Raw genomic sequence first — 23867 nt, forward strand, 5'->3', positions numbered from 1 at the left:
ACAGACGCACTGCTCTGGAACCCTCCTTGTTCTGACGCGTCCCCGCTTCCCCCCGCCCCGACCCCCGCATTGCTCCCCTCAGCCGACGGCGGTGCAGGTGGGGAGTCAAGGGTGAGCGCTCCGTCAAGACCCACAGTCTTTTATTAGAAGGTGGCCCCCCTGGGAGCCAGGGAAGAGCCTACCTCTGAGAAAGGGAAGGGTCTGGAATCCAGGCCTAGAGCTGCTGTTCACACTCCGAACCCCGCCCCCACCCCCTGGACAAGGGCCCCGGGCCCTGAGCTTGGCAGAGGGCGGACCCTTCCCTGGATGCGCTAAAGCCCATCTAGACCGTGCAGAGCCCCAAAGGCCCTGGAAACTGCTAAGTGCCAGGGGTCCTGAGGGTATTTAAATGCCAGCAAGACCTTCCTGCCTCAGCCTCAGGCGGTGCAGCCTGTGCCAAGTCACACCGGGAGCGCCCACGGGCAGCGCTCGCAAGGCCGGAGGCTGCGCCCCCCTGTCCCCGGCCCAGAAGCAGCAGCCAGTGTCACTTAGGAGAGTGCAGGCATCCTCTAGGGCTAATGGGGCGGTAGCCCAGGTGGCCCCTCACAGCCCCGCTGCTCCCGCTCCTGGGGGGCTCGGCTGAGCCGGCGCGGGGCTGCCACCTGGTGGCTGTGTGTGGCAGGCCCTTCGACAGGGGCCAGGGGCTGGTGGAGGATCAAGTAAAGGTTGGGAATGATTTCTGGACCCGCTCTTCCCGCCCATCCCAAGTGCAAACCCGGTTGCCCTGGGGCAAGAGGGGCAGGCCCCCGGCACCCAGCGTGGCTAGGAGCTCAGGGTCCCGGGAGGCAGGGGCTGAGGACCCCTGATTCCTGCCCAGGGGCTCTCCCACCTTCTACAGAACAGGAGAGGAAGCAAGACCTTGATGTCCAGCTTCTCTCCATCCCCTGCATCTCGGAGGGGACCTCCCCCGTCCTCGGGCTCTGTTCCAGGGCTTCAGCAGCAGCACCAGCGACAAGCGGGCTCCCTGACCTCCACGGGAGCCCAAGCTTGCCTTCCGGGCCCACGGGACCCCCGCAGCCCCAGTGTCCCCAGGTCCGTCTGGCCTGAAGCACCGGGCTGCCCGTGGGCCGGTCACACAGCTGGGGAGGCTCGAGCCACTTTCTCCGTCTCCTCAGGGCACCCGGTTCCTTCGCCGTGGGCCGTCCTCCCAAACCTCCTCTAGGACCCAAGGTGCAGGCGCCCACACCCCGCAGCCCAGCCGGGAGGGCTCAGGAGTGGGTCAGTGGGGGGGTGGGCCGGGGCGGAGACGCCCCCGACGTGGGCAGGCGGGAGAAGGTGGCGTCTAGTCGTGGGGCGCCTCCTCTGGGGGGTCCTCGTCGACGGGGGGCGTGGGCTGGCAGCGGAAGTGGTCATTCCAGATCTTAAGGAAGGTGACCCGGAACTTCTGGATGCGGAAGGCGTAGACGATGGGGTTCATGGCCGAGTTGCCGTGCGTGAGGAAGATGGCGATGTACATGAGGATGCTGGGCTTCCGGCAGGAGGGGCAGAAGAGGGTGATGCAGTTGAGGATGTGCAAGGGCAGCCAGCTGAGGGCGAAGAGGAAGAGGATGAGGGCCAGCGACTTGGCGATCTTCAGCTCCTTCCCGTAGTACTTCTGCGGGTCGCCAGAGGAGGCCGACACCTTCTTGCCGAGCTGCCTCCGGATCAGATAGAAGACCTCCAGGTAGATGAGGACCATGAGCAGCAGCGGGGGCAGCACCCACACGAAGAAGTTGAAGTAGACCATGTACTCCATGCTGATGACCTTCTCGAACTCGCATTTGATCACGGGCTCGCCGCCGCTGCCGTTGGCCGCCCAGGCCCGCTGCGCCTCCCCCAGCCTGTTCCAGCCGAACAGCGGGGTCAGGCCCACCACGAAGGACAGGATCCAGCAGCCGGCGATGGCCACCGCCGCCCTCCGCGGAGTCACCACCGTCTTGTACCTGGGGGGAGGGCATAGCGTGAGTCCCCACCCCAGGCTCCACCGGCCCGGGCTCTCCAGGCGGGGCTGTCCCACTGGGGCTGAGAGCGGGACGCAGGGCTCGGGCAGAGGTCGAGGCCAGGAGCTGAGATCTGGGCCAGGCGGGCGGGCGGGAACCTGCTCGGCGGGAACATCGGACGGACTAAAACTCAAGACAGAACCATCACAGAAGGTAGCCCAGGACCGCCCCCGAGGAGCTCCCAGACCAGCGCAGTAAACCCCCGGCGCTCACCCCGACACGCAAGGTCATGTCACGCTGCGGCAGCAGCTCCTGGGACGAGGGGAAGCTTCGGCGATGGCGCCCGCGACAGCACTTGGCTGTGCTTCCTCGTCTACACTGGCAAAGCCAGCCAGTGAGGACTGCGCGCTCTTCCCCGGAGACCAGATGGCCCTGCACGCCTCCCCCCTGCGCTCTGACCCAGGCCCTGCCAGCGCCCCTACTCCCCTTCCCCTTCCAATCACTGCCCAGTGCTCATCTCCAGGGGGGCCGGAGCTCCCCAAGCTAACAGGGTTACCTCGGGAAGGAGAACCGACGTTCACGCAGCATCTGCTACAAGCAGGGCCCTTGCATGGACGCGTGCATGGGTGAGTCCACTCAGCCAAACCCAACGCTGGCGCCCTCCGTGCGGGGCGCTGAGGGAGGGAGGGCCCGGCCCTCTGCGCTCACATTTTGGACAAAGAGAGAGACAACACGGACATAAACACACAAGACGGCTACGGCTGTCATTGTCCCTTGAGGGAATGAACAGGTCAGTCCAGGGGATCCCCCTGCCCAGGCCTCCTCCGGTCATGACACTCAGAAAATGGAACCGCATGGCTGATACAGAAGACAGACAAGGCTGCCCGCGGGCGGCGACTGTGCCCCCCCAGGGCGGAGGGCGCCAACGTCCTGGGGGCTCCCCACTTCCCTTTACAGCAGCAGGCAGCTCGTCCTCCGCCCAGAGGCCGCCTTGGACCGGGGGTTGGGGCCCGGGGCCGCCCACTCTGCGCCCAGGAGGCACCGCGGGCCCAGTCGTTATTTTCCAGGGCAGCTCCTGAGATGGACAGGGAGCCCTCCTGAGCGTGTGAAGAGCCCCCGAGACCCAGGAGGCCTCGCTCCGACTCCTGTGCCTGCAGAATTTGTGGCTTTCCTCTCCACAGGGATGAGATACTTAAGGCCCTTCTCACCTGGACCCTTTCCCCCTGGGAAGGTTTTGCAGGTATGGGCAGGGGAACGGCTTGGGGGATGGGAGAAAGCAGCCCCCTCGCCCCATCTAGGGAGCAAGAACTAGGAGGGACCTTCGGAACCTCTTTTCCAATGTCCTCATCATTCCAGTGGGGACAAGGAGGAACCTAGATGACTCCAGCACCTCAGTGTGGCGCCTCCTCACCCATTCTGCGATCATAGGGTCCTTGTGTCCCCAAAGCACCAGTTCCCTTGTACCTCTTTAACTTTTCTTACACACAATCTTTATTATCTTGTAACTGAAGCCCTTCCTGCCTCTTGGATCCCCAGTGGGATGGAGAGCCTGGTGCACACCCGGGGAGCCAGAGGTTAGAAGGTGCAACTACTACATCAATCAACTCTTGCTCTGTAAAATGAGGCAGTGAATCCCGCTTCAGAAAGTAGGACTAGGGCAGCCCTGGTGGCTCAGCGGTTTAGAGCCACCTTCGGCTCAGGGTGTGATCCTGGGGTCCTAGGATCGAGTCCCACATCGGGCTCCCTGCATGGAGCCTGCTTCTCCCTCTGCCTGTGTCTCTGCCTCTCTCTCTCTCTGTCTCTCATGAATAAATAAATAAAATCTTAAAAAAAAAAAGAAAGTAGGACCAGATGAGACAACCTAAGTGAAAGAGTCTGTAAACACCCCACCCATGTGCTTGTGCCTGAGCTCCTCCCCTCCAAGCCCCTAGTAACACTCACACTTGGAACACCTGCGGTATCTCTAGATGCTCAGCAAACACGGTAACGTCTCTGCAAATATCTGGCTCGGGACTTGTTACTGATCTCAAAGTGCTCCCCACACATTCTGTGGTGAAAGATGCTCTAGGCGCATCTATGGAGCAAGAGCAAAGGAGCAGAGATGATTCTGCGGAGAGAGAAGGCTGAGGGACGCCGTCAGGAGGCTGCGGTCGGGAGGTGGGCTTCCCGGGTGAGCCTCAGCAGCACCTAATAGGGCTGCAGCTGCAGGAGGAAGGATGCAAGCCAGGCACCTGCCCGCACCCCCCCATTGCAGGCCGGGCACCTACCTGCACCCCCCATGGCAGGCCAGGCACCTGCCTGCACCCCCATCATGGCTCATTGCACGTTTGATTTGTATCACGTTTGCCATTGACACAGCCCTTTGTACTCGTGCCTCAGGTCATTGCTGGAACCACCCTGTGACACAGCATACAACGGGATTACCGTTTCACAGATTAGGAACCCCAGGCCCAGAAATGGCCAATAACTTACCCGGGTCTCCTGACTCCACGGACAGCTCTCCTCCCAGGCATCAGGCTCACTGAGGTCACTTAGATATGGGATGATGGGCAGATTGGGAACGTCCCTTTCCTAAGAGCTTTAAAATGGGAACATCTGGACCCTGTTCACAGAGGGTACGCCCAGAGATAGGGGGGTGGACAAGGGGACCTCGCGCTGCCGCCAGCCTGAGGCCTGGGGGTGGGGGAAGCAGTGATGACCCACTGAGAGAAGTGGGTCCCAACGGTGACCCAGGTGCGAGAGAGGGGAGAGGCAGCTTCTCATTAGAGAGGCGCCCCCTCCCCTCCCCCTCCCCCTTCCTGATGGCCTTGGAGCCCCAGGGTTAAAGCTTTCCTGGGGCTCCTCCAGGGCCAGGTCCCAGCAGACCTGCAGCTGAGGGTATCAGTTCTCATCTGTTTTTCTTGCTATTTTCTCCATGGTGGGAAAGGGCTGGACTCAGGACCTTGGCTGAGGTGGGGCAGGCTCCCACAGGAAGGGCAGTGGAGAGGGCCCAGGGCCGAGGAGAAGCTCACCTCTCCCCACACGTGGGAAAGCGAGGCAGAGGCTGCAGGTCCTGGGTGCACACAGGGGAGAGCATGTTGAACGCATCTCCAGTGCTTGGGCTGCCCCTCCCGACTTGGGGTCTGGGGCCTCACCACCCCGGGACTGTGTTGGGAACTAGAGATGGCTGTGCCCGGGAGCGTGCAGTCTCAGGGAGACAAAGGCAGGCGAGCAAAAGAACGGAGACACTGAAGCCCCAATGGGGCCTTGTCCTCAGGCAAGCAGGGCGGGCAGGGCCTTAAGGATGTCATCGAAGGAACCAGCCCCATCACCTCCCATATCTTCCTCACAGTGCTTACAATCCCACCACTGGTGAGACGCTCCTTTGGGTTAAGAATTGGCCCCTCTGTGTGTGTGTGCATTTTAAAATATTTTATTTATTTATTCATGAGACACACAGAGAGGCAGAGACACAGGCAGAGGGAGAAGCAGGCTCCCTGCGGGGAGCCTGATGTGGGACTCGATCCTGGGACCCCGGGGTCACGCCCTGAGCCAGAGGCAGATGCTCCACTGCGGAGACACTGGGCGTCCCTCTGTGTTATTTTTAAAAGCCAAGACAGTACTAACTCCAGAGTATGAGTTAGTTTATTAGCCAGCACCACGCTGATGATGGTGACAACATGAAGACTGTCCCTGGAGCAGTGGGGGCGACAGCGAGAGCTTGGAGAAAGGAGTGGAAGGGCGTTCGGGTCACTGAGCACTGGCCTGGCTGAGTGGGAAGGTATCTCCCATCACAGATGCTGCCAGAGTAAGAGTGGTTCAGAGGTGGATACGGTGGGGTTGGGAGGTCTACAAATCCCACACCCAACAGGACACCCAACAGGCAGAGGACACCGTTGCCACACCCTTGCACCCTGGCAGGGCTGCCACACAGAAGAGGGAGGTTCTGAAGGCAAAGGTAGAGGGGACATTGAAAAAAAAACAGCTAACAGGGGCATCTGGGAGGCTCAGTCGGTTGAGTGCCTGACTCTTGGTTTTAGCTCAGGTCATGATCTCAGGGTCGTGAGATCAATCCCTGCATCAGGCTCTGCACTCAGCAGGAAGTCTGCTTGGGATTCTCTCCCTGCGTCCCCTCCCCTTATTCATGTGCTCTCTCTTTCTCTCATATAAATAAATAAATCTTCAAACAAAAAAGAAAAATAAAAGCTAATTGATCACTAATCATGATAACAACAATGCTAATAAGAGCTAACATTTATTAATACTTTCCCCGGGCCCAGCACTGACTATAGAGAGCCCCATGGGTTGGGTATTATTATGATCATTATTTTCATTTTCTAATTACAGTAACTGAGACTCAGATTATGAGACCTCCCCAGTCCCTTCGCCAGAAACAGGCAGAGAAAGAATTTCTAAGCTTCAGATCTTTCCAAGTCCAAAGCCCAAGCTGGACCTAGCTCTGGCCCTGCTGTAGGATGGGTGTAGGGGGTTTGGAGGGTGGAGCCTCAGGCTGGAAGGGAGCCATGGTGAGCTCCAGGCAAGCTCCTGGATCCAGCAGTTCTGAGGACGCCACTAGACCAGCCTGGGAGCCTCCATCCACCCCCCAGTCTGACCTCTTCGTGCCCCAGACCGGTCTGTTCCTGAGCTGCCTAGCTGATTAGTGGTGGGTGTTGGGGCAACTTAGCAAACAAGGTACTTCCCTTTGATTCATTAAGCAGATATTCACCGAACACCTTTAGGTGCCGGGTACCAAGTGGTAAAGGTCAGGCTCAGAAATATGAAGAGGGCAGGCTCTCATGAAAGGAACTTTCTAGAGGCAGGGGAACAGGAAATAGATGTATGAACAAATAAACAGATCATTTCAGAGAGTGGGATCAATGGGACACCCCGAGAGAGTGAGTAGCTGGTGGGCAGGGGGGCCTCCCCAGGGAGGACACGCTGAGCTGGGCCCTAAATGATCACCAAGAGCCACTCAGGCCAAGATGGGGCTGGCGGGTGTGGGGAGGGGGAGAGCCTTCCAGGCAGAGGGGACAGCCAGTGAGGGAGCTGTGGCCAGAGGGCAAGGACGGAGAAGCTGGTGAGGCCGGCAAGGTAGGGCAGTCGGTCACAGCCAGCGTCAGGGACAGCCACCCGGGGCTGGGAGAGCCACAGTCGAGGTTCTGGGGCGCATCCTAACTGCAGGGAAGCCACTGTGAGCAAAGGAGCAAGAGTCTCCAATTTTTGTTCTTAGAAGCCAACTCAGATGACCCTGTGGAGAATGTGTTACAGCAGGGAAGGCAAAGGAGCCTCAGGCAAGGCCCGAGGGGGCGCGCTCTCGCTGGCACTGCAGTGGGGGCACGTGGGACGACGCGGATGGCTTTGAGGCACGTTTGGGGATGAAGCCAACAGGACCTGCTGCTGACTCCGGCTGTCCAGGTGACCCAGAGAATCAGGATGATGCTTGGATTTCGATCCGGGCCACCGCGCAGAAGGAGATGCCATTTCCTGAGTCTCCCCAGCCCGTGTCCCCCTCCCCAACCCAGGGGCCCCTCCCCTTACTCTGAACCCCACTCCCCTTGCCCGTGAGGTCCACACCACAATGCTGGACCCTCACTTGTGTCCACCTGGGGGCCTTTGCACTTCCTGCTCATCTCCCCTCACTCAGATCTCAGATCCGATGTCACCTCCTCTGAGAAGCTTCCCCGACCACCCCGCGAAAACAGCCCCTATCGCTCTGGACCTCTTGCCATGCTTAATTTTCCTGATAGAGCGTCTCACTTCCTGTCTCTCTCATTCTCTCTCCATATATATATGCATTTATCTTCTATTTCTCTCCAGCAGAATGTAAGGTCCATTTAGGACAGGCCCGTACTTCGCAGGTTCACCACGGCAGCCCCAGGCCCTGGAGCCGTGGTCCATCACTATTTGCTGAGCACATGAGTACATACGTGTAAAAATAGGAAGGTGAATCCGTACACCCACTTATTCAATCACTTATAGTTTATTCAGCAATAAATAAAACTGAATCAGAGATAAATAAAAATGTGATTTACGATCGACTGAGAACCTACCATGTGAGTACATCTCGGGGAACCAGAAATAAAGATGAAATGTAGCTGCTCAGTCAGAGAGGTCAGAGGAGAAAGGTACTGCCGTGGCGGAAGCAATTACGGTGTCCTGAATGCGGGAAATCGTTCCCCGTCGCGCTGGGAGCTGTGGGGAGTGCACTGCTGACCTGGGTAACTGCTGGCACCCTGCTTAGGTCCTGCGACACGAGACCACTCTGACGATGGCCGCTTACGAGACGTACGAGCAAGTGGCACCAGGTCGCCAGCCTGTCCCCAACATGTCCACAGCAGCACAGGCCCTGGCGCGGCCCCTGCACACTGTGACCCCACAGAGGCTCCCCGGCCAGAACTGGCTTCCCTGGAGTCTTCGGCCTGCAGCCCAGAGAAGCTGTGTCTGCATCTCAGGTTAAGTCTTGGGGGGGAACCATGAGTGCACGTGGGCTCCCTGTTGGTCCCACGCCTCATAAGCAGGCCCATTTCACAGACACGATCACCTCCAGTCGGAGGCCCTGGCTGTGCGTGGAGAGTGGCCTCTCCCTGCCCACGGCCTCGGAGAGGGGCTCTTCCTGGACACGCCTGGGGGACTGACTTAGGCTGACTCTGGGAACATGAACAGAAAGCTTCCTACGAGCAGGAAAGGCTCAGCACGTCAGCAGGTGATGAACAGACCCTGGGACACAGGCAGGACAGAAGCACTGGACAGAGGAAAGAGGAGGGGAGGGCATAGGGCCCTAGAGAACTCTCTTGGGTGGACAGGGCACTGCCAGGCTGAGGAAGGCAGCCGCTCCATCACTGCACGAACAAGACTGGAGTGTGCTGGTCCTGAAGCCGGATCTCCTCAGCCTCCACCCCCCCACCCCCGCCCACCGCCCACCGCCCTGCTCCTAGCAGCCGAGCTGAGTCCTGCAGGCCCGGTCAGTGGGGCCAGAGGACAGAGAGGAAAGCCAGGCTACTTCCAGCCCTCTCCCTGTGCCTCAGGCAGCGGCCACATCCCCTTGCTGGCTTCATCTCTAGCCGGCAGGGCCCTGGGCTCCAGCCCCGCGCTCCAGGACTGCCTCCCCCCATCACCCAGGCCCAGGGCTACCCTCCGGACCCCTCGCTATCACATCGGCCCCTCAGATCCTTCATCGCCTGCATGACCAGTTCCCCTGCCGTAAGCACCTCAGTGATTTCTGAGTTCGGGTCAGACCCCAACGGCCCGGGAGCAGAACAGTGAGCACAGAGAACCCCTGGCCGGGGCCTGAGAAAACCGACCAGATTCCTAACAAACCCGTGTTGACCCAGAAGGAGAGAGAGGCCACGTGGGTGGTGTGGAAAAGGCTGAACGCGGCTGTCGGAGACGGAGATGAGGTGTCCTGTGAACCACTGCGACCGGCCGGGCCCTCAGGCCTCGCTGGCCCCAGGGCCTGGTCTCGGGCCCTGCAGTTTGCAGAGTCGGGGACGAATTCCCCACCCTCTGTCTCCCCTTCCTGCCTCCCTTTGTATCAAGGATCTTGGCCCCTTGCAGCTGGAAACTTGGATCCGGAGACCAGGGAAGTAAGGCTTTCAGGCTATTAAACTACTTCCTGCAGAGAAATTCTTCCTCCCAAAGGAGAACAGGAAATCAGATACAATCAGAGGCACTGGGCGGGCTCCCGGGGCCAAACATTTAACAGTAACGTTGCCCAGGGGAGTCTGGCTCAGGGGCATGGGGAGGGGCCGGGATGTCTGCATCCTAATCATCCTGCCTTGCGTCTAGCTCATCTCGCCTATGACCCTGTGGCATCAGCCACCACCTCCAGGGCCAGGGTCACTCTCCCTGACACTGGGGTCCCCCAAGGCTGCAGGGAGGAGGCGCAGATGCTCTGAGCTCCTTGAAAGAAAAGAGCCGATAAACTGATTAGGTTATCAGTGTAAATGGGCCCGGGAAACTGCTCCTGGTCACTTGCTGGAGACAAATAACTCCACGGCCTGGTGGGGAGACCAGGGAGTGCCTGCCTGTGACTGTCCCACAATCTCGCCTCCCCTCCCTGCTGCCCATCCAGAGCCTCCTCCCCCGTCCGGCAGTGAGCAGAAAAAGGCAGAGCTCCTGTCCCAAGGGAACCTTCTGTCCGACAGGTGGGCACAGCGCTTGCCCCAAGGGAGCACCGGGCGTGACGAGATGCACGAAGCCCAGACGCACAGGCTGCAGGGGGACCTGGCAGGGCCAGTCTGCCACGGGCCTGCATGCCTTGCGGCCAAGCTCTCTTCTCTCTGGTGTGTCCTATCCTCACAAAGAGGGACCTGGATTTGCTCAGGGCGCACAAGGGGCTGCAGCGGGCAGGGTTCTCAGACATCGGGGAGGCACGTTTTCCAACGATCTGCTTACCGTCCCCCATCCTTCCCCCAGCATGTCCCCACACGGCCACCCAGGGGCTGCCCTGAAACGATGCCCTGGGTGGTTCCGAGATGCAGCCCCTCCCCCTCAATCTGAAGCAACCCTCCGACTCCCAGGGAGGAGGTGTTCCTGGAGGACGAGGGTGTCTGGCCGGATCCCTAAACTGGGGAGACTGGGCCCAGACCTCAATGTCCCTGCTACTTCCTGCCCTGAGACTTGATCCCCTTCTGCTCTCAGGTAAGGCCAAGGCAGCAAAAGCTCCGAGGCCAAAGGGCCCCACCTGCTTGGGCGACTTCCTGACTCATCCAGTGGGTGGGACGGAAAAACCCATCCTGTCTGCGTAGGGATTTAATGACCTGTGAGTGGCTGGCGCAGCGAGGCCTCACCATGATGACCATGGTCGTAAAGGGGCCAAATTCCTTTTCCACTGAAGTGGAAAGAGCTGCCTCTGGGGAAGGGAGCTGATCGGGTTGTTCCCACAGGCCCCTGTGGCCTCTGCAGACAGTGGCCACGTACACGTACAAGAGGCGGCCAAGGAGCCTGCGGTCTCGCTGGCACATCGGCAGGGCCAGGGCGGGAGGGTCCTGGGAACATCTGCGCCTCCCTAGGCCCAAGAGCACAGAGAGGCCCATGCTGCCCGTCGAAGGGTGCCTGCCTGCATGGCAGCAACATCAGGACCCCAGAGACGGAGGGCCGTCCCTCGGAGTACGGCCTCCAAAGCGGCGTGGGTCGGGAGACCCGGGTTCCCGTCTGGGCTCCGCTGGGAGTGAGCTGGTCTGGGTGAGGCCCTTCCCCTTGGGGGCGTCGTGTTCTCATGGAGGTGATGTGGGGCTACACCGGACGACTCCCCAGCCCTGCGGGTCGCGTTCCCCTCTTCTGGAATGTATCTGGCCATTCCATAGGGAGAACTGAGCCTGGCGCTAATGGGAAGGAGGCAGCACCCCCGAGGACCAGTTTGTGGGGGAGGGGCCCAGGGGCTGTGGCTGTGAAGCGCCCACAGTTCCCCCGAAGGAGTCCCTCCCCTAAGGGTTCACTCTCTAGGGAAGACCAGGGTGTCGAGGAGCAGAGGCATGCCATGGGGTCACCGGAGCTCCAGCCGGGCTCTACAGTTAAGAGCTGGTGGCCCTGAGCGAGACACGACCCCCGGGGCCCGGCTCCGTCCTCACGCAGCACAGCGGCTGGAGGCGCGCCCGGCAGGCTCCCCTGGCCCTGGAGCTGGTGCTCGGCGGCACCGACCGCACCCGCGCGGCCTTCCCGGCCTTCCCGCCTCGACGGAGAGCGGGGTGGCTCCCAAAGGGGAACGGAACAGGCTGCAGGCCCGCGGATAAAACAGTTACTTGTCTGACTTTGGAAGACCCGTCACACGGCTCTAGTTTCTATTTTGCAGCCAGCTCTCCCACCTACCTCGACCTGGGTGCCAACTAGCACGTGTTCCCCGGCCAAGGGGCGTGGGAGCGAGCTCAGCCCATACGGGGGCCCCCGGGAAGGCGCCTCCCGGCTGGGTCCAGGGCCTCGCCTGGGGCAAGTGGCCGGTGTGGGGGCTGGAGGCAGGGGACGCTGAGCCAAGCCCCTTCCCCTGCCCTCATGCCCGAAAGAAAGCCTGTTTCCGACAAGCTTTCTTGTCGGATGTGTTTCCCGTGGGGAGAGCCCACGCCAGTGGGGAGCAGCCTGGGAGCCCCAGGAGGCGGTGCCCCTTCCAGCGCTCCCCTGGCGAGGAGGATGGGGAGGACGGGATGCTCTCCCTGCTCTCCCGGGGAGGCAGCCCTTCCCACAGGGCTCGGGTTCTTTCCCCTTTTCTGCTGCCTGGGCCTTTGGGGCTTCCTAAAGTTACACCCTCTCCCTAGAAGATGTGACAGATGGCAGGATATGGAGGACAGACAGGACACGGAGGGTCGCCCACCATGGAAATCTCTCCCCACCCTGCCCTCAGGCCTCCTCTCTGGCTGCTCCTGCTTTGCTGTCTGAGGCTGCCTGGGTCCCCCAGGCTGCCTTACACCCAAGGTGGTGCTGCTCTCGGGACCTGGAAGGGGCTACATGCTGCCCGGCCCTGGCCTCTGTCCACAGGGACCCACAGCAAGGACTGCAGCGCCCCCGGGGCTGCTCCCCATGTCCCCTCTGCTGCTGGTGTGTGTCACTGCGCCCACACATTCACCCAGCCACACGCGGCTGAGTCCCAGGCTGGGCCCCAGTCCTGCCTGGTCAGCCCAGGCGGCAGCACACGGATCCCTGAGCGCGGCTGCTGGGCCCCGGCTGCTGGGCCCCGGCATCGGCCCTGGTCGCCCCCTCCCTCTGCCACAGCCTGGGAATGAGTTGGGGGGCAGGGGGAGGGCCTGACCCGGTGGAAGCCTCGCTGGGCAGGGAAGGGAGGCAGGGAGGGCCCAGATTCCTGTCTCATGGGGCGGGAGGCAGAATGGACCTCCGGGGTCACCGCTGGAGGCCGATGCCCTCCTCCGCCCCATGCAGGACACTAAGTGGAACTCGTCGTTTTGCTCTGGACCATGGAACCCCGAGAACAGGAACCAGCTGTGCCCCCAGCAGCTGCCACAGCACCTGGCGCACAGCCGGCACCCAGTAATATTCGGGGAAGGAAAATGGATGCATGTGAAATGCTCAGTTAGAACCAGGGTGAGGCGTCTGCCTTCAGCTCAGGGCATGATCTCAGGGGCCCTGGGGAGAGCCCCACACGGGACGCCCGGACGCCGCTGGGCGAGGACTGAGCCGCTCCCACTCCCCCCACTTACACGCGCGTTCTCTCTCCCTCTGTCATAAATAAAATATTAAAAAAGAAAACCAGAGAAGGCAGAAAAAGAGGGGCAGGAGGAGGGAATAAGGAATAATCCAGGGAACAGAGAGCCGTCGCAAGCACTGTAGACAGCAAGCGGATGACATCAATAATCACTTTAAATGTGGATAAAGTCGGGGCAGGTCAGGGGCCAGCCTGAGCTCCCCACCCTCCCCGCAACCTCTCCGCACCCTCCCTCCTGACGGGCACACGTAGACCAGGTGCCTCAGACAGCAGGACAGCATCCACGGGACCGCAGGTCCACTTAGTCCCCGCGCCCTCGTCTCCCCCCCCCCTCCCCGCGCCTGCATCCCTGCACGGCTGCACCTAAGCCACTTAATGAGGTAGTTCTAGCAAGAGTCCAGCCACACTTCCTCCTGCTGCGAGACCGGTGCCCCCTCCCCCTCTTCCTCCCCCTCCCCTCCTTCCTCCCCCTCCTCCCTGCCCCGGTGGAGGACTGAACAGCCTGTTCTCTCTTCTGCTGGGAGCTGGCCGGCACCATCGTGTGCACCAGGAGGCCAAGGCCCCTGAGCCGCTGGCAGCGCCCCAGTGCCAGGCGGGCGAGGCAGCTTCTGAGGGCTGATCGATCCGCTCATTTTCAGTCATCCCACTTGTGCAAAGCCCTGTAAATCACTCACGTCTGCCGCGACCCTGGAGGGGAACCGCACATTATGATGCGTGTGGGGGAGGAGGAAGCTTATTAAATCAAAGCCTGTTTTTTTCTCCATCTACCATTCACGAAAACTTCAAAGTGCCGAGCTCAGAGCTGGAAAATGAAAATGCAGGGAGCTGGCGGTAATGGGCCTTGGGGACGCAGCCAGGCAAGAAGCCGGCAGAACACGCACTGCAGCCCCTGCAGCCCGGGGCGTGAGGGAGGCGGTTCCCTGACACCCACGCCAACCATCTGGGCCATTCAGAAGGCCGCCTTCACATCTGAGCCTTGCAGAGGCCCAAGCACCCACACCTGTCCCTCCTCTGGCCCCCACGCCACTCCTCACACCTCGGACGGGTCGCACCATGGGCCAGAAGCTCGGGCAGCACAGCACGAACAGGCCCTTGACAGGCATGTGGGGCCGTAGGGGGCCTGGCTTCCAACGGACTCTGACGTGCTGTGTCAGCAACCTGCACGGCCCTGCAGCGTCTGGATTTCCGCGTCTGTAAAATGGAGCTGAGGTCTGCGCAGCCCAGGCCCCAGGGTGTCCCTTGACACCACCTGGCACAGAGTTTGGCACACCCTCTGGTTCCCTCTCTCCTCAGTCATCCCAGGAGAAGAGTGATTTGCCCAAGGTCACAGAGCTGCTGGCCGGAACTTGACTGGCAACGCGGGCTGGCGGCCTCCGAGGGCCGTGTTGCGTGTCTCCCACACTGATGTTCCCAGGACGCCTGAGCACAGGACCACGGGCTTCCAGTCCTCGTGTCCTGTAGTGTCGGAGCTGCTCAGACTAGAGAGTGCGTGTGAGCTGGGGCCAGCGGCACTCGGCACAACATCTGGCACAAAGGTCGCCCTCTTCGCCCTTGTTTGGGAAGGAGGCTGACGGAGGAGCCCAGAAAAAGGCAAGGAGGCATTGTCTCGGATCCTACAGGAAACAGGAACACGAGTCCCCGCCAGTCCATCCATGGCAAATCCACTTGCAGGACATGTTTCTCTTAATGGACGGCTAGGTCCGCCACGCAGAGAGAGAAAAGGCCAGGAGCCAGCCCTGGAGAAGGAGGGGGGAGAGGCTCTGCATCTGGGCAACAGGGTAACGACACAGCCCAGCACAGGCACAAAGCTCTCTGGCCAGCGGCCCACTTGCTGCAAACATCCGCTCGCCAGGCAAACAAAGGGCAGAGTGTTGCCATTTTGCAGACTGGAAAACTGAGGCCCAGGAAGGCTCAGCGAGTGCCCTAAACCACAGCCTGGCTGGTGAGCGTCAGAGCCGGCACTGAACAGGCTCCTCTGACTCCGGCCAGAGGAGTTTGTAGGATGCACTCCTGCGGGTTGGCAGAGAAGGTCCTTTGAGCCCCTCGGTGCCCAGCCCAGGATCCAGCCCAGGCCTCCTGGGGGGGCCTCTCTAGCCCATCTCCGCCACTCTCACCTCCGTGGACCTCGTGGGATCATTTCTGCTACCGTAACGCTGCCAACACCTCCGGATTTAGCTTCCCTGGGCTTGTGCGTGGAGCAGCTGAGCAAATGAGCACAACCTGGGTCCTGAGAGGAAGTAGGCAAGGCCCCGAGGAAACCAGGCGGCAGGCCAGGCCCCGGCCCCCCTGCAGCCGCTGCCCCAGGAATCCCAGCCGTCCTAGCTCTGCCTACATGGATGTATCTCACAGTCTGCAGGATCTTGCTCTGTGTCCCTCTGGGCCTAGAAGCTCCCTGAGGACGGGCTCTGTGTGCGCAGCCTGGAAGCCCAGGGACGCGGCGCAGGGGAGGGGGTTTCCCCAGTGGCATCTGCTTTGCTACCTGGCAGGCACCTCGCTCCAGTCCGAGTGTGGCTACTTGAGCCGGGTGACAGTTTCCCGGTGACTTATCCCCTGGTACCCTGTTGTCCTATGTGTGAAATGACACTGAGCTCAGCCTCACGGAAAACCACATAAGCTGCTGAGGGAGGCACCAGCGTGCAGGCGCCGCGTCCTCCGCCCCCCACACAGGCCCACGGCCTACTGGGGCCCCCAGGGAGCCTGAGCAGGTGGGGGGGGGCAGGCACTGGTGCCAGAACAGAACACTGCTCACCTGGGGCTGCGCCCTCCCAGCCTGCCTCGGCCGCTTCCCCAGGCCCGGCTCTGAGGCCTCCTGGGGAGGACGACTTGTCCTCGACCACAGCAGAGACAAAGACACACGCACACCCCACACCCCGTTATCCACCTGCCTTCCTCCCTCCCAGCAGCGGGCAGGAAAGGGGCCAGACGAGCCCGTGACCAAGCAGGGAGCTGGTGTGCTTACCCGCTCATCCTCAGTACGACGATGGACATACTCGATGGAGATCGGACCAGGGGCACCAGCGTGCCAGCCCAGCTGCCGATGCGCTCGGGGCTCTACGCCCCCAGACCCACGTGCACCCCTCAGGGCGGGTAGGGGACAGGAGTGCTCCCCAGCAAGGAGGACGCGGTCCCGCGGGCGAGGCAGGTGGCTGGGCCCTGAGGGGTCCCTCCCGGTGCCCGGCACCCTCGCCCCGTCGGCACTGGCCAGTGGGGACATCCCGGCTCCGCAGCCTCCCCGGAGGGAGGAGGCCCCTGCCTCCTTCATCCTCACAGGAGCTTCGCCTGAACTGTTTGTCCTTCAGGTGTGGCCTGCGGAGCTCAGGCCGGGCCACGACCTCACAGGCATAGTGAAGCCCGGGGAGGCCCCACCTCGCTGAGTGACCCCGGCAGGGCCTGGAGGCCCCGGGCCCCCCCGCTCCCCCTGCCCACCTACCCACAGGTGGCTGCCGGTTCCTTCCCCACGGCCCTGACGGTGCTGGCAGGTGGTGGCACCGCAACACGCCCCGGAGCCAAGTGGCTTCCTCCCTGACTGTCAGCCCCGAAGGCAGCTGGCTCCTCTGCCGGCGCAGCAGGGTCCCCCGAGAGCGGGTGCGGAGCTGCGGCCCCAGGGTGGAGGGGCTCAGCTCTCTCGGATGCCAGCCCCCCGCCACCGGAACAGGAGTGTGCAGCTCGGAGGGAGCCAGGCCAGGGTCCAGACACCGGAATCTCCCCCGCCGCTGACCTCCCGGGAATGTTTTCACGAAATAACCCTCACGCTTCAGTGCCTGCCATCCCTATGGGGTGAGTGCGACAGATCCCACGGACTCCTGACTGGGCTCAGCAGTTTAGCGCTGCCTTCAGCCCAGGGTGTGACCCCAGAGTCCTGGGATCGAGTCCCACGTCGGGCTCCCTGCGTGGAGCCTGCTTCTCCCTCTGCCTGTGTCTCTGCCTCTCTTTCTCTCTCTGTGTCTCTCATGAATAAATAAAAAAATCTTAAAAAAAAAAAAAAGTCTGAGGTAGAGGAGCTTTTTTTGCAGACAGATCTTACCCCTCGTGCCCCCGAGAGAACCATTGCCCGGTGAGTTCCCACTCCAGCCGGCGGGTGTGCATCAAAGCTCCTGGTTCTGCTGGGACAGGAAAAGGAGGGCCCGAAGCAGCGCTCACCATGCTGTGGTCAGGGCCGCCCCCGCGGTGGAGACGGGAGGATCGGAAACCAGTGACCTCCGAGGTCAGGCTGCACGGTGACCGCCGTGAGGCCTGGCCACTGGCGTCTGTGCCGAGCCTGCAAACTGCCCTGCGGAGCGTTCTCTGCCGCACGAGGCTAAAGGAGCCGGCCTCTTTGTGGAAGGACAGACAGGGCTTCTGGGCCCAGGCGCCGGAGGCCCAGGTGGGGCTCCCCATGCTGCCTGCCCTGCCCATCAGGGCGGGGCCACAGCTGGCACCTGCTAACCTCATGCCCGGCCATCCTCTCTGCTGCCTCGGCTGAACCTGCGCGGCTCAGTGCCCCACAGTGGCTCGGGGGAGGGGAGGTGGGGAGGCTGTTGTTGGGGGGACAGCCGCTCTGGAGGGGTGATGGGATCCAGGCGGCTCCGGAGGCCCACGGAGAGTCCCGGGGCAGAGCCGCCCGAGGGACCCTGAGGATGCACAGATGCGGGGGCCCAGCTGTCCCAGAAGCCACTGTGTCTCGTTCTGGATGGAGCCTGGCAGGAAGGAAGAACCCCTCTGCTGCTCCTTCTGGAAGCTTTAGGAGGCCCAAGCCGCCTGTCCTTCCTGCTGTGCTTCCAGCCCAAGAGACCCAACAAGGGCCTCCCAAGGAGTGAGGCGAGAAGACAGTCGGCGGTGGAGCCAGAGGCACCGGGAGGCTCGCTGGACATTTGAGCGGCCCCATCCTGGGCTACGGGGGGCGGGAAGGGGCCCACCTGCCGACCTCATGAAGGCACGGAGGAGGGGAGCCAGCAAGAGACAGAAACCCGGAGGGCTCGCTGTCGCACCAGCCCCACTCGGGCCTCTGAGCCTTGCTCCACTTTCTCCCTTCCCCACCACCAGCTACCCAGTGGCGCCAACCAACCTGACCCCTTCCCCTACTCTGCACCCCCAGCCTCTACTGGGGGTCTAACCCTAACTCCCTCCAGGTCTCTCCATCTCCACCGCCTCCCAAGCCCCCGGCCGCCCCCAGCCCCGCGGACAGCCGTGACCTCCTACAGTCTCCTGCGCCCCCCAGGCAGGGCGACCTTGTACATCAATGTTGCCGAGTACGTGGAGTTCTTCCGACAAACCACCCTTGCACACGTGCAGTGACCCTATTTGGTGGTGGTGTATTAATTTTTTTATCTACCACCGGGTTTGATTTGCTAATATTTCATTGACAAATTCTGACCTTTGAAAAATGTGATTTAGATGATGTCACCCCCTGCTTAAAGCGCTCAGAGGCCTCAAAGCACACTTGGAATACAATCCAAACTCTTGACCGTGGACCACAAGGCCTACAAGGCCCCACCTAAGTCTTCAGGTGCCTTCAGGTCTGCATGGACACTGACTCAGGGTGTGGAGAAGAGCGGGGCGGCTTCCCCCCTTGAATTCTCCTCCAGGTGACCGTGGCTACCTGCTCGCTTACCTGTGTGCCGGCTCTCTCCCTCCACCTGTCCCTGAGCTCCGGGAACGGGCCCCCCCTTTGGCCGTGGCCGTGACGAGAGACACCGAGTGACAGGCACGGAATCCGGAACTTGTGGATGAATCCAGAATGACCCCTCCACGGTCGGCACGCCTGCACGGGCGCAGCTGAGCACGGCTGCTTGGAGCTCATCACCATGAACCCCAGGCGAGCCGGTAGCGCTGCCCCCAGAGACGCTGGACCTCCCGAGCATGACTGCACCCTCGCCACCCTCGCCACCCTCGCCATCCTCCCTCCCCGGGGGTGACCTCGCTCCCCACCTCCCTGAGAAAGCTGAGACACTCGGAGGACAATTCCACCTGCCGGAGGACAATTCCACCTGCCCGCACCCACGCACTCACCCCTCCTGCCTGAAAGCCGCGCGCCAGGCCAGGCCCTCTGAGTGTGGCCGACCCGGCGGGCCCTGGGGCTCCAGCGCAGGTCTGGCACTCACTCTGGGACCATTAGCTGTGGGCACACAAACATGCTAACATCCCTCCACAACGCAAAACAAAATCTCTTGTTCCCGCTTCTGACAGCTTCTGCCCCATCGCTCTGTCCCCTTCATAACAAAATTCTTCAAAGAGTAGCCCATGCCCACTGGCGTCAAGTCCTTCCTCTCTTCTCCAGAGCTTTCTCAGTCAGGCTCCCTGCTCCACCCCACTGGCACTGTTCCTGCTAAATCCTGGTCTTTCTCAGTTCTCAGCCCTCCCCCGCCTCGCTCCACCCCTCCTTCCCCTCCACACCTTGCAAAGCTCTGCTGCCTGGAGCCACACTTACTTGGGGCTCCAGGTGTTCCTCCTACATCCACGCTGTCTCTTCCCCTCTGACCTTTCAGTGCTCTGTGTCCTCTTTAGCTGTATTTTTTGCTCTTGGAGACCTCATCAAGGCTCCTCAGTGATTTAGACCTGATCAGCACACAATGGCTCTCCCTAACCCTATTCCCAGTCCACATGTCTCCTGAAATCCATCCCTGCGTATCCATCCAACCGCCCGCTCAACATCACAGAGGTATTGGACAGATACCCCAAACTCAACGTGTCTAAATCTGAACTCCATTGCTCACAAAACCTGTACCACCCGCAGTCTTTCCCACCTCGGATAATGCCAGCTCCACCCCGCCAGTTGCTTCGGACTGAAATTCTGGTCACGCTTGACTCTTCTTTCTCTCACATCCCACATCCAATCCATAAGCAAATTCCTTGGCTCTTTCTTCAAAATTCACCCGGAATTTTAACAAATCATCGTACATTCATGCGATGGAATTCTAGCAATGAGGGAAAAAAAACCACAAGCCAACCAACAAACAAAAAAATCCTACCGTTTCCCTCAATAAGAGGGATGAGTCTCAGACATAACTTTAAGCTTCAAAAGACAGATACAAAAAAAAAACTTACACTTGATTCCCTTTACAAAAGTTCAAGAACAGGCAAAAATCAGTCTATGCGGATGAAGGTCAGAGAGTAATGGTGACCTTTCAGAGGGCAAGGGAGGGACACAAGGGAACCTTCGAGAGAGCTGAACAAGTTCCAAATACTGATCTGGGAGATGGTTGCATGTAAGAATTTATGGAGCAATATGCTTAAATTCATGCATTTCACTATATAAGCATTTTACCTCAATAAAAAGTAAAATTTGAAAATACACGCCCAGAATTAGCCACTTCTCCCCACCAGCTCTGTGCCATTCTGACTCTGGCCACCGCCCTCTTCCCTCCCTCATGTGGTGGCCGCAGTAGCGAACTGTCCCTGCCTGCCCCTCAGTGCCCTCTCAATACAGCAGCGGAGTGAGCCTTTAAAGTCTAAGCCATATTGAACACCAATAAAAAATAAATTTATTAATAAATAAATAAATAAATAAATAAATAAATAAATAAATAAAGTCTAAGCCAAATCATGCAGCTTCTGTGCTGTAAACCCTGCAAGGGCTCCCCATTTACCTCAGGGTAAAGCTGTCCTTGCAGCAGCCTCCAAGCCAGCAGGTCACTGTGTTTCCGCTCCAGGTCTCTCCGGGTCTCCGACCAGTCTCCAGCTTGATCACTCCACCCCCGCGGCACAGACCCCAACCCTTTAAGGTACACTCCTTCCTCCGGACCTTTACTCTCCCTATTTCCTCTGTGTGAAAGTTGTAATATCTGCCCGGCGTAGTCCCTCTCCTCTAAGGTTTTGCTCAAATGGCACCTCCCCAGGGGGCCTCAGCGATACCCCATTTACAGCTGCAGCCCTCTGCCCCCACCGGGCACCTCAGTTCCGCTGAGCCTGCTCCTTACCTTCTCCCGAGGGCACGTGCTACCTCCTAGCACTCCGCATCCTAGGTATTGTGCTAATTTATTATTTAGCATCTGTCCTCCAAACCGGTCAGCATGCAGACTCCGGGGGGTCTTTGTTCTGTTAACGAGCGTACCCCAGGTATGATAACAGATAACAATGCCTGGCGGTAGGAAGCATTCCGCAGTATAGATCTATCCATATCAGGGCCCTGGGTGAGAATGAGAAAGGGTAACAGTTGTGCTCTCTGGAAGGACAGAAGTTCTGGCCGGAAGAGTGTCCCGAAGGACCTCTCCCACGTGAGCTGGGCAGCAAGGAGCGGGTGTGGAATAGGGTCCAGCTTCCCCCCAAGCACTGCAAGGTGTCAGGGGCCAGTCTCCTGACACCCCCGCTCCCACCCCAGGCAGGTTGGGAGTTTGTGCTTGGCCACCTGGGTCTGTAGGAATCCACCATCTCAACAGGTGCTAAGGGAGAGAGCAGAGCAGCCTGCTCACCTTTGTATCTGCAGGTGTAAGCCGTGCAAAGTGCCTGCGAAGTGGCAGGTGCAGAAGTCAGTTTATGAAATACATCTACGGAAGCCCCCATGTCCCTGACCTTATTATGCCTCTACCCCCGCCAGGGATAAAACTCCCAGGGCAAGGAGCTATGCAGGGGAAGGTGTCTCATCTCTTCTTTTGGGGCAGGGAAGGCCTTTGCCAGCTGCCTCCACCTCCTTGCCTGCCCCCAAGCCAGCATTTCCAAGGGGATGTGGGTGCCAACTTGCACCACCCACCTGCCTCCTCCTCCTCTCCCATCCCACCATGACCCACCAGCCTTTTCTTTGTTCTACAGCAGCTGGCAGCCTCCTCTGGGCTTGAGTTTGGGAGGCTGAGGCTCAAGAGGCAATTCACGTGGCCCATGGAACCATGTGCTTGTCCTGCCAAGTGGGGCCAACTAGAAAGTGCTGCACTCCAAGCCTCCTCCCACCCCCCACCCCGGGACTGCTCTCCTCACCAAGAGGCAAAGAAACAGAACTTCCAGGCCTCCGGAAATAGAGACTAGGCCATGAGGGGGAGTCTCAGGCAGGCAGTCCTGCCCTGCCTGGCCCCGAAGGGCAAAGGGGCAGAGGAGTACCAGGCGCGCCTCCGGGGACCTGCAGTGTCATCAAGCTGGGCAGGAGGAGTGGGCAGAGCTGGAGTAGAGAGAGACGGGAAATATTTAACCTCATTTAAAAATCCTGACGGGCGGAAGCTGTGCTGTATACCAGGACACGCACCCAGGGGTCCAGGCCGGGCCCCGACCCCACAAACAACGTGAATTGTGCGTATCACTGTCGTGTTCATCGTAATCATACCAAATTGGTAACAATCCAAACAGCCGAAAATATAAGAATGAATACGTGAAACATGAAATTCATTTATTCAAGAAATGTTTCCAGCAGGCCTACTCGGTGCCAGGCACAGGGGATACGTGGGTACGTACACGGATGTTCCTGCCCCTGATCATGTTTAGCAAAGCTCAGAAAAACAGTGGCACCATGAGGGGTTGCGAAGAAGTAGATGCCACCTGAGTACCTAACAGAGGTTAGCCTGGTCCAGGGGGAGGGGGTCAGAGGAGTCCTCCCGGGCCAGAGGCTGTTTTAGCTCAGACCCAGAAATGAACAAAAAGGCAATCCAACATTTTACCCTCATAAAATTCTTACAAAATCATCCTTATTGACATAGGGAAATACTTATGATACGGTAAGTAAATAAAGTGGGCTATAAAGCCACACTTGCTCTCCGCCACGTAAAAATCATATTGATGTCTCTGTATATTTAGAGATACGGATATATATAGAGACACACGTGGGAAAAGTCTCTGGAACACCAGAATGTGAACACCAGTCATCTGTAGGCGGGAGATTTACTGGGGACTTTATCGTCTTTATTCTTCCCTGTGTTTCTCAACATTTTCACCACGAGCACCGATTGCTTCCACGCTCAGAAATAAATACCACCTGCCGGGGCACGGCCTCCAGGCTTCGGGCCCATGAGCCTCGGTGGGGTTTCTCCAGAGCTTGCACCCGGGCACCTGGGCGGCTTGCTCCTGAAGACGACACAGCCTCCTGGAGGCCGGCAGGGAGCTTTCTTTCACCCTTGAAACGCATCCAGGTTTCTCTGGGCTAGAATCTAGGCCCCCTCCCTCAGCGGCTCCGAGCATAAGCCACCTGGAGGCTAGCCCCAAGTCAAAGACATTTCCCTTTTCATCTCAAAGTGACGTGTCTTCACTGTCTGCCTTGAGGCCGCAGCTGGTCTGCTGACTTACCTGGCTCGCTGCACACTCTGTGCTGCTCCCCGAGGACCCGAAGGCCCAGGGCTCCTCGCGCCCAAGCCTTTTACATCAGAGGTTGCGGGCGAGAGTCAGGATTGGGCAGAGGGAAGAGCTCGTAGCCGAGCCCTGGGCCCCGGTTTCCCCCTCTGCAAGAGTGAGGAAGTCAAGCTTCAGGGCTCCTCTCCCCGCAGCTGCTCTGGGCCTGTGACTCACCCACCCCTAGGGGAGCTGCAGACAGACGACCACCCCTGAGAGCAGATGGCATCACAGAGGACAAGGTTCTGGGGCCCCGGAGGCCACAGCCGGTCACCTGGTCAACTGCTGGGGTACAAGCCCAGGAGACACTCGGGTAATCAAAAAGGATCCCGGCTCACCAGGGTGGGAAGAGCTCATCTGACTTCCAACAGCAAGCACGTCCTCATCTACCAGGTTTGTCCCCTGGCCCAGCATGCTGGCCTCCGACACTCCCCGCTGTGCTCCAGTCCGAAGCCCCGCTGGGCAGGCGTCCAGCTGAGCACAGAGGCAGGGCTGCCAGGCGCTCCCCTGCCCACTGGCGCGAAGGTGAGTGGGTCTAAGAGGGAGGCGCCCGGCGCAGC

General features: G+C 60.0%; 1 protein-coding gene across 3 annotated transcripts in view; it reads right to left on the reverse strand.

Annotated features, from left to right (window-relative positions):
• Nucleotides 1-123: 123 nt before the first annotated feature.
• ADORA1 (adenosine A1 receptor) overlaps nt 124-23867 on the reverse strand; it is a 28154-nt gene continuing 4410 nt past the window's right edge. For 2 of the 3 annotated variants that reach the window (XM_025458463.3, XM_035718752.2), the window contains exon 2: nt 124-1961. In XM_025458463.3, coding sequence (XP_025314248.1) covers nt 1322-1961 — 640 coding nt within the window. In that variant the 3' untranslated portion in view covers nt 124-1321. Of the gene's footprint in view, nt 1962-2514; nt 3635-23867 lie in introns of those variants that run through there. The other variant, XM_049111963.1, reaches the window with a different exon arrangement.

The sequence above is a fragment of the Canis lupus genome, chromosome 7 (genome assembly GCF_003254725.2).
Source record: "Canis lupus dingo isolate Sandy chromosome 7, ASM325472v2, whole genome shotgun sequence".
Taxonomy (NCBI): domain Eukaryota; kingdom Metazoa; phylum Chordata; class Mammalia; order Carnivora; family Canidae; genus Canis; species Canis lupus.